The sequence below is a fragment of the Trifolium pratense genome, linkage group LG4 (genome assembly GCF_020283565.1).
Source record: "Trifolium pratense cultivar HEN17-A07 linkage group LG4, ARS_RC_1.1, whole genome shotgun sequence".
Classification (NCBI taxonomy): Eukaryota; Viridiplantae; Streptophyta; class Magnoliopsida; order Fabales; family Fabaceae; genus Trifolium; species Trifolium pratense.
Window position 1 is genome coordinate 44,755,418 of NC_060062.1, and position 9,911 is coordinate 44,765,328.

Consider the following 9,911-nt stretch of genomic DNA (forward strand, 5'->3'; position numbering starts at 1 on the left):
AATACTCCTTGAGAGATAAATAAATAAGCGAAAGAACAATGTCATGAGAAGAGAGATGGTGGTAAAATGTGATGTTGAATTTAGTGGTGATTGTCGCTGAACTTGGTAGGGAGGAACACGGTTTGATCCCCCGCAACTGCGATCATGAGGGGGCTGGAACCACTTGATGCCAAAACTGATCCCAAAACCGGATTAAACTGATGCTGAAAAAAAAAAAGTGATGTTGAATGTATGTGTAAGATTAAAAGGTGTTTAAATATCGTAGTTATAAATTTTAATAGTCTGCACCCCTTGAGCCAGGGTCCTGGCTCCACCACTGATATATATCGATCTATATTATAGTATGAGTGTGAAAGTATATTTATAAATATCATATATATGAAATTACATAGCTAAATAATTACCTTCCACGGGCAGCACCTTTGGGTATGTATGTCTCGTCAAGTTATATATATAATTTTATGCTTTAAATTTTTGTTATTGTATTTTTGTAATGGGATTAATAAAATAAGAAGAGACGATCGAGTATGAGTATAATTAGTGACGGATTCAGGATTCTGAGTTAAGAGTGCAAAAGTTTTAACTATAACTATTAATAATTATTATATATTTACACAAGATCAAATACAAGATGTGCCTAATAATAGAAAATGCACGAGTTTAACAATAACAACATAAAAACACATACGCTCTGCATTATCCAATTAAATTCATAATTAAAACGGGTTTATCAGCATTTTGCTTGATGACAATTAAACTCAATAATGCTCAACACTCGATGTAGCAGAAGCAATCTAAACCGCCATTATCGAAACAAACACCGTAGGCTGCAAACTCCATGTTAACGCAGTGTTTATTACAGAATCGGCTATTATGAATGTCACATTTCCCTGAATATGTCATACTTGGCTCTCCACAAAATCTTGCTTCCACATCTACACATAAGAAAAAAATAATAAAGCAGATATTAAAAACTTAAGTAAGGCTTAGAATTGAAGAATCATAAGAGAATAAATATATGTTTGCTTAGTTTGTACCACAATTGGAAATTATAAGGAGAAGGACAAGACATAAGAGCATGAAGACGATGTAGAATTTACTAGAAAAGGAAGTCATGATTTCTAAATGTAAATGATTTTCTCTACAAAAGGTATCTATAGAAAGATATATATGTAGTCATGTAGAGATAACAAAACTTGTTGAATTTTTTGAAAGGCCAAAATTTTTGGGAGCCGGTTGAATTTTTTTTTTTTTTAGTTTAATTTGTTTGAGTTTTTTATTTTTATTTTATAAGAATTTATTTGACATTTCCAATTGATCATTGCCTGCCTAGTTTTTCAAGGAGCCAAGGCATGACAAAGATTACTGGACCGATGTTCCAAAAAAAAATTGAAAAAAAGATTACTGGACCGAAAATAAAAATTTAATCTAATATTATCATAATTTTTATGTTCTCACTCTCACGTTTTTTTTCTACTGTAAAAATCCAATTTTTATGTGTAGACATGGATGCTTATTTCTTAAATGAAAATAACCGAAGGATGCAAAGGTTCGCCCTTACTTTTAACTTTTGTTGTGTTTTTGTTAATACTACCTTGTTGCTTAATCTCTTTTATGGAATGTAAGCATAGTTGTAATCTCTTAACATGTGATTTGTATCTTGCATAATCTCACTTTTATGTTTTCCATGCTCTACACTATTTGCTGAGTTTGAATAGTGTAAGAAAAGAAGAAGAAAAAAAGCATGAAAGAAGAGTAGCTGGAAAAAAAAACAACAATGTTAGCCACGGTTATAAGAGTGGCTATGTCCAAAGCATGATTTAGCCACGGCTAAAATCGCAGCCAAATCAATTTTCTTAATCCTAACAATCATTTCGCCACGGTTTGACCGTGGCTAATTGATAAAATACCGTGGTTGTAAAATTGTTGCCACGCTCTATATAGCCATCGCAAAAATCAAATTTAGCCGTGGCTAAATTTTGCGACACCGGTATAAACCACCCTTATAATCAGATCTCAATAATTAAAGATTTGCAATTTGAAAAATTGACGGAAATTTTTCAAGTAATTAAATATTATTTAATGGACGAAAATGATCACATTTTTAAAGCTCAAAATTTCCGTGCCAAACTTTTTTAGCCACGGTCTAAGACACTTTTAGCTACGGTTTGGACTGTGGCTAAATAGCGAATTTTTTGTAGTGATATATAATGTTATGTCCTCGTCAGCCGAGCTTTACTCACGGAACAAAGACAAAATTAGAGAAACTTTTTTTTTTGTCGCTATTCAATATTTACTATAATGGGAACTAGGACTAGGAAAAGACACATGCAAGACAAAAGGAGGCAAGAACAAAAACAGTGAATATTCCAACGTAAAAGGTGATACTTGCAAAGCTTTCAATAACTCTTGGGTTGCATCATTCCACAAGAGAAACAAGGGGATGAACGGATTTAGTTAAAATGCAAGCCAATTATTAATGATTAATCGATAAGTCCGTGTATTAGAAAAATTCATCTTCATATTCTTGTTCCTATCCTTCCAACTACACACATCCAACACATCTAAATGGCAAAATTTTACAAGTGTCAACCTCACAATGAAAGTTGGAAAAATCCTAGGTGGCCTAAATGACAAAATTTTTGCTTCTTTGGGTATCAATTTGAATTTGGTTTCCCTCCTTAAATTGTTTCAGCAAATGGGCCATAACACATTGGATCCATTGCAATAAGCCCAATATAAACCGGCTCATCCAATATAGACCGGCCCAACTGAAACAATTTGTTAACGGCCAAAAAAAAAAATGAAGAACAAGCAGAGGCAGAGGGTTCAGAAGCGTGTTCCATCCGTCCCTTTCATTCTGTCTGATGCATCAGTCTTTGACTACCATTTTTGGCTAATCTCATCCTGATAATATTTCTTCAACATTATAATCAAATATCACAAATACTGATTCATGAAATTTCATCTTCTCACTCTGCATATATCGGGAGAAATCCCAATCTTAACCCTTACCTATATTCAAATCTCATTCTGTTTTATGCTAATCTTTTGTTGTCTTTACATGAAGCAATCTCCAAGGTTGAAAAAATGGCCATTTCAGTGATAATTTTGTTTGTGGTTGCAGGTTGATTCAAAATCTATCTCTGACCAACGAAAATACCACCAAATACATACATCGATTCAACAAAAATTCACGGTAAAGGTGAAAGGTAAAACCCTAAACCCAAATTGAAATTCGAATTTTGAAATTGCTGATAATCCCGCCTTTAGTTTCATTAGATTTATTCATTTGTTAGTTGAAATTAGGGCTTCTTAGTTTGCTATATAAAGGGGTTAGGGGTCAGTTGTGAAAATGCGCCGCAAGCAATTCATTTGCTTGCACTTCTTTTCTCTCATCCTTTGTTGGTCTTAATTATTTATTTAACCAAAATAATTTAATATTGCAATTTTTAAAAAAGTATTTTAAAATTTACTTCTGTTTTCAAATGGCTTTGATGCGCTGTAATCCAACATATTTTTCAAGCATTTCAGAGATTAATTCAGACAAAGCTACATGGAATTTTAAGGCAAAAGTTATCAGGCTTTGGGAAGTAAGTGATTTCAATCGTCCTAACAATCCTTTTTCAATCGAAATGGTATTGATGGATTCTGAGGGTGAAAGGATACACGCAACTATAAAGAAAACGCTAATTTATAAGTTTAAAGATGATTTGATGGAAGGAAAAGTGTATAGTTTTGAAAATATGGGTGTTTCGACCAATGGTGGTGCTTATCGTACCACGCACCATCGTTATAAATTGAACTTTCAGTTTGGTTCATTGGTTCAAAGACTTACAAATGTTGATGTTTCTGGGTCTCAGTTTAATTTAGTTCCTATTTCTGATGTTGTCAGCGGAGGTTATGACACTGATTTTTTAGTGGGTATGTGATTTCCTTCTTTTTTTTTTTGTGTATGTTCATTCTTTTACAAATTGCTGTATTTTTAAATCCTGATAGTGTTTTTGTTAATTTCAGATGTTATTGGTGTTTTGACTGGTGTGGGTTCTGAGCGTGAGATAACCAATCAAAATGGAAGCAGCACAAAGCTTAATGTTGTGGCCTTGGAGGCAGATGGGTATGGACCTTTATTACCTTCCATTTTTAGTCAGTTATTAAAATTAACAAATAAATGTAAGGATACACTTTAACTGAGTTTATAATTTGTTATTAGGCATAAACTACAGTGCACTTTGTTTGGACCTTATGTTGATGAACTTAATAATTTTCTTGCTTCTGGGGATCACACCAATGCTGTTATGATTGTACAACTTGCAAAGGCAAAGACTTTTCAAGGTTATATGACTAAAACATGAATATTTTTTTTTAAGTTGTTATATATACAATAATGTTAATGTTAATAATATATGTTTCTATATATGTATATTTTTTTTTGCATATCGATACTGAAGTGATTGATATGGAATTTGTAGACAAGATTCATATACAAAATTGCATGAATTGCACCCGGCTGTTCTTTAACCCAAATTGTCAGGAAAGTATAATCTTGAAGGAAAGGTGTGTCATTGATATATTTTTATATTATATTAATATTATAGTTTAACTTAAGTATTTACAAACTATTATCTGATGATCCTTATTTTTTTGTCTATCAAGCTTGCCTGAAAGTCTAGAGAGTCCTTCTCCGATGACGCTTACCCAAATCACTGCTGAGCCGGGAGTTAGCCCACTCGATGAGTTCCTATTCAACTCACCAAGAATCACTTTGCAAGCCATGAAAGATGCTACAAATGTAAAAATTTCCTACAAATTTTTTTTTTTAATTTATCTGCTCTTTCTTATAAAGTGATATACTTCATTACATATATTATTTTTTTTTAGGAATCCGTGAATGTTGTCTGTGCAACTGTCAAAAGGATCTTGAACCCTGAATGCTTCTGGTACACTGCTTGTGTTTGTAACAAATCTGTTATTCCAGATTCAAACATGTTTTTTTGCGACAAATGCAATAAGCATGTGTTGAAGGTGATACCTAGGTACTTAATATCCTCTTACTGTAGCCCTTTGCTGAAATTTATTTATTTATTTATATATTAGTATAAATGTTGCTTCTTCATGTTATCTTACTTTTATATTTGTTTCAATGTTTAAGGTATTGCATGAAGGTTAGGGTTATTGATCAGACGGATTCTGCCACATTTGTGATATTTGACAAAGATGCAAGCTCTTTGTTCCAAATGAGCTGTGCTGATATGTTAGATGACATCCAAAGGGTAATATTCTGATTTAGTATAATATGTGTGAGTTTTATTAAACATGTTTTTCATATTGATAGTGTTTTCAATATGTTCTTATTTTAGGTTGCTGGTGTTGGAGGGGTGCCATCTCAATTAACTAGCCTGATTGATAAGACTTGGTTGTTTAAAGTGGAGACTAAACCTTCAAATAATCCCAGATTTGAACAGACATTTAAAGTCAGAAAGATCTGCACCGATGCTAACATAATCAAGCAATTTAAAGACAAGTGGGATCATGAGGAAGCTTCAATTAGCAAGCTAAACAATGTATGCAATATCTAACTCTATACTACATTTTTTTTACCATTGTCTTCCAAACAAATTGACTGATTAAATTTTTTATTAAACTAGGAGGTTGGTTCCTTGAGTACTTTGATTGGCAAAGGGAAGGATGTATTAGTTTGTGGTTCTACTAATATCTTATCTGAGGTATGCTATCATGTTAAATACGTTGAGTGTATATAAGTTTTTGGCAAGTCCATAGCACCAATATTTAATGTTAATTTGTTTGTCTTAGGATTCACTGTCATTGAATGAAAGTAACTCCAAGGACCAAGGAAAGTCAATTATTTGTGATAATACTCCTATTGCATGTACCCAAGATTTAATGTGTAAATTTTCTTCTACTGTTGTGGACCTTGACGATCCTTCTCTTGACTCTTTTATTTGCAACAAAGATGGTGGTGATATAAAGAAAAGTGATATGTCTTCAAAGGTAAATTATGTCTATGATTGGTTGACATACTTTTATTTAGTTACTGTTATGTATACAGTTAACTAACATTTTTTTTGCTTCTTGCACTTGATAAGCTTTCAATTGCTGCAAGTAGTCTAGAGGGAGGAGGAAAGGACATAGTTGTTGAGGCGGTTGATCTTCAAAAATCCGTTGGAACAACGACCAAAGAAGAAGCTGTTGGAAAAACTTATAGTGGAGTTGTTCATAAAGATGAATTTGTGGCCAACAAAAACATCAAGGTTGTTGTAAATATATTCCTTAATTTACACATTTTATTTTTTATATATAATTATATGACTAACTATAAGTTTGGATGGTTAGGAAGAGAAAACATTGGCTGGATGTGGAGAAATGGCAAAAGGCATGGTCATTGAGGGTAGTTCTGTTGGAAAAATTCAACAAATTAAGGGAATGACAAGATCTGATGTTGTCAATCTTGATGAAGATATTCATGAGTCTGGTTCTAGCATGGTAATAGCTCTTAATCAAATTGGTTCAACTGACATTAAAGCAATCAAGGGAAAAAAAATAAGCAAGAGAATTTCTCCTGAAAAGCAAGATGAAGATGACAATGCACCTATCAAGCTTTTGAAAAGAGCAATCAAAATTGAAAAGATTACTTAGGATTTAAGTGTGTGAGATGGTGTTAGGTGGTTTTGTATTTGTTGAACTTGATTATGTAATTTTGTTGGCCCAGGGTAGTTGGTCTATTTTGAGGTTAATTTTTTTGTTTTAAGATAATCAGTACTATCAAATGCCTATTTAGTAAAAAGGGTTTTAGTTAAATTTCTATGTTGTTTTGTACTCTTTGGCCCAGTGGCAGTGGGCAATTAATTAGGTATATAATTAATTATGATTTCGTGTTAGTTACTTGCCTTATTTCTGGTTTTGTTATTTTTTTTTTATTTTATTTGATATAATCTTATTATTTAAAGCCTACAAAGTAATATAATTTTTAAATGTTAACAAAATGGAAGATATTTATCTAAAAATCATTACCTTCCAAAATTATTTAAAAGTATAATCTTAACATTTAAAATATTAGTTGAAATTTTAAATGTTTATATTACGATGATAAGTAAATAAAACACGATGAAAAAATAAATTTATATAAATTCATATGCTACTATTATATTAAATACCCATTATATCAAATAACTAATATAGTCTAATTAAAAAAATGAAACAATTTAAAAACATTGACAAAAAAATTTGACAGGTGTCAAGCTCACAAGAAACTATTGCAAAATCCTAACTGGCATAAATGACAAATTTTTTACTTCTTTGGGTATGAATTAGAATGTTGTTTCCTTCCTTCATCTGTCTCTCTCAGGCCATATATTTCAAAACTGATGCTGCTACTGTTGTTGTTTTATCTGTTTTGATTGGAATCAATTTCAAAATTCAAAATTCAGTTTCTCTCTCTCTTTTTCAATATGTAAACTCATTTTCTTACTCATCTCTCTTCATTTTCTCTTGATTCCTTCGAACTTCTCTCTCTCCAGAATAAATAAGGAAGGTGTACCTTTGCAAAGTGTACCTTTTCAATATGCGACCAAAATTAGTGTACCTTTGCAAAGTTGATAAATAAGGAAGATGAGTAACAATATCTATAAAAGGGACGGCTCATCCATTCGTGATCATAAAAGGGACGGCTCATCCATGCTTCTGATCCCTTTGAAGCGGCTTCAAAATTGATTTATTGGCATAGATGAAAAGCTTATATTGGAGCGTACTATGTTAGGCCTACTGCAATGGATCCAATGTTTTGCGGCCCATTTGCTGAGGAAATTGAAGGAGGGAAGCAACATTCATATATATGTATGCGAATTCCAATTTCGATCCGATCAAGCGGTTGTGACATAAGAACATCCAAACACTAAAGATATATAGTGTTAGTTGAATCTCCACCTAAACATGTATTATTAGGCACAACCAATTGTATAATCAGAAATAATTAAAAATATAATAAAATTGTTCAGAGTTTAATCGTATAGTAATGAATAATGTTAAATATAACATATTAAAAATTAATATTTCTTTCCGATAATTATAAGTTTGTCTTTGAAACATATCAAATAGTAAAAAATATATTCAATTAAACTGACGAATAGTGTTCAAGTATGTAAAATTTTTCTAATATTTTTCAGTATAAATTGACAAAATAAAAAATGTGTAAATACACTTATATTTTATTACGGTAGAATGTGTATTTTTAATAAAGCCTGGGGTATGAAAAACGATTTGTCACAATTTTCATGAGTTGATTGTTGCTTGGGCCTAATACTAAAATCAATATAAGGTTGGGATAGCCCAGCCCAGTTAAGCCTATGTCAACAAACAAAAAATGATGAAAAGGTTACACGATCTCAAAAGGTTTCACCAAACCTTATCTAAGCAAGGAGAGCTAATGTCCATATGTTTCTTCCTTGATCATGCGATAGCGTAGACGACAACGACAGCGACAAAGGGGCTCACACACACGCATTAGGACCGGCAACACTTGGGACCATCGACAATGGCGTCTTCTTCCAGGTTCTTATATGTTAATAAAGCTAATTTGTTCCTATACAATAAATGAATACTTTACCTTTGTTCCCTATTTTCATGAATTTGCTTTGCATCCCAATACTTAATGTACAATATACATGTACTTTTGTCAGAGCTACACATGCAATTTGGGAATTAGGGTTTGACTTATATATTTATTTGTCAAAAAACGTTTTTTACTAAATGAGGGTTTGACTTATATATAATTAGAATTTCTGAATCCATTTTGCTAAATTAGTGTTTGACTTAGTCAAGGATAGTTGGAAAAGGTTTTACTAAGTTTCATTTATATAAATTATTCATTTAAAAGGATGGTTTGATTAAGTAAATCAACGATTTTTACAAATGGTTTTACTATGAGTAACTTATATAAATTATTCATTTTAAATTGTGGTCTCATTAACTAATTAATCATTTGGTTATGATATGTTTACAAACTAATTAGTTATATATGTTTTGTTATACAAGGGGACCTTCGGTAGGTGACAAAATAATTCCGTGTTGGTTTCCGACGAGAATTTACCCGGATAAGGTATCGTAGTTGTCCTATTCAAAAAAATCTATACGAAAGTTCTTGATTGAATTTTATACTTTCATATCAACTAATACAAATACCAATATTGTTTTATATCATAGGAGAAAATTCATGTTTGTTCTAAGTGGATCAACAAGTATGGAAGCAGAATTGATTTTCAAAAGCCTGGAGTTATTACAAATCTTAAGAAACAAGCGACCAGTTTTGTTTTTAAGCAGAGTGACGGTAGATGGTTTATACATTCTGGGATTATGGTAGCAAGGGTTAATGGTTTCGTCAAACCAACTGATGTTATACTTTTCTATAAAGAAGATAACAATTTCAAGATTTGGCTTGATAAGGCAAAATCTATCGCTTCAGTGCCACCCACTCCTCCTTCGGCTAACGTGTATGTGTATACAACTTTACAATTTATGTTTTGATAAAATCAGCCGCATTTCATACTTAGTATAGGTTAGAATAAATATTTAGATAAAATATTTAATTTAAAAAATTGTGTGTATTTGATTATATATGCAATGTACCTGAAGTTCGTGCTAAAGTTATATATGTTTTGTTATATACAAGGGGACTTTCCGTAGGTGAGAAAACATTGCCGTGTTGGTTTCCGACAAGAATTTACCCGGATAAGGTATCGTAGTTGTCCTATTCAAAAATATCTATAATAAAGTTCTTGATTGAATTTTATACTTTGATATGTACTAATAGAACACCAATACCAATATTCTCTCTATTTGTTGTTTGATATCATAGGAGAAAATTGATGTTTGTTCTAAGTGGATCAACAAGTATG

General features: G+C 31.8%; 1 protein-coding gene across 1 annotated transcript; it reads left to right on the forward strand.

Annotated features, from left to right (window-relative positions):
• The first annotated feature begins 2,803 nt into the window (after positions 1-2,803).
• On the forward strand, positions 2,804-6,899 carry LOC123922741. Its single transcript, XM_045975437.1, has 15 exons — positions 2,804-2,875; positions 3,128-3,212; positions 3,535-3,593; positions 3,864-3,924; positions 4,018-4,117; positions 4,214-4,335; positions 4,473-4,557; positions 4,657-4,792; positions 4,882-5,036; positions 5,153-5,273; positions 5,361-5,564; positions 5,649-5,726; positions 5,815-6,012; positions 6,108-6,272; positions 6,355-6,899. Exons 1-15 carry the CDS (start codon positions 2,804-2,806, stop codon positions 6,655-6,657), a joined length of 1,944 nt encoding a protein of 647 aa, XP_045831393.1. The 3' UTR covers positions 6,658-6,899.
• Positions 6,900-9,911: the final 3,012 nt, after the last annotated feature.

Bases quoted from the DNA above. Each gene is read 5' to 3' on its own strand.
- LOC123922741 (XM_045975437.1), top strand. From the start codon at position 2,804: ATGAAGAACAAGCAGAGGCAGAGGGTTCAGAAGCGTGTTCCATCCGTC. The intron at 4,336-4,472 runs GTTATATGACTA...TGGAATTTGTAG, and splicing joins AAAGGCAAAGACTTTTCAAG to ACAAGATTCATATACAAAAT. The intron at 6,013-6,107 runs GTAAATTATGTC...GCACTTGATAAG, and splicing joins AAAGTGATATGTCTTCAAAG to CTTTCAATTGCTGCAAGTAG.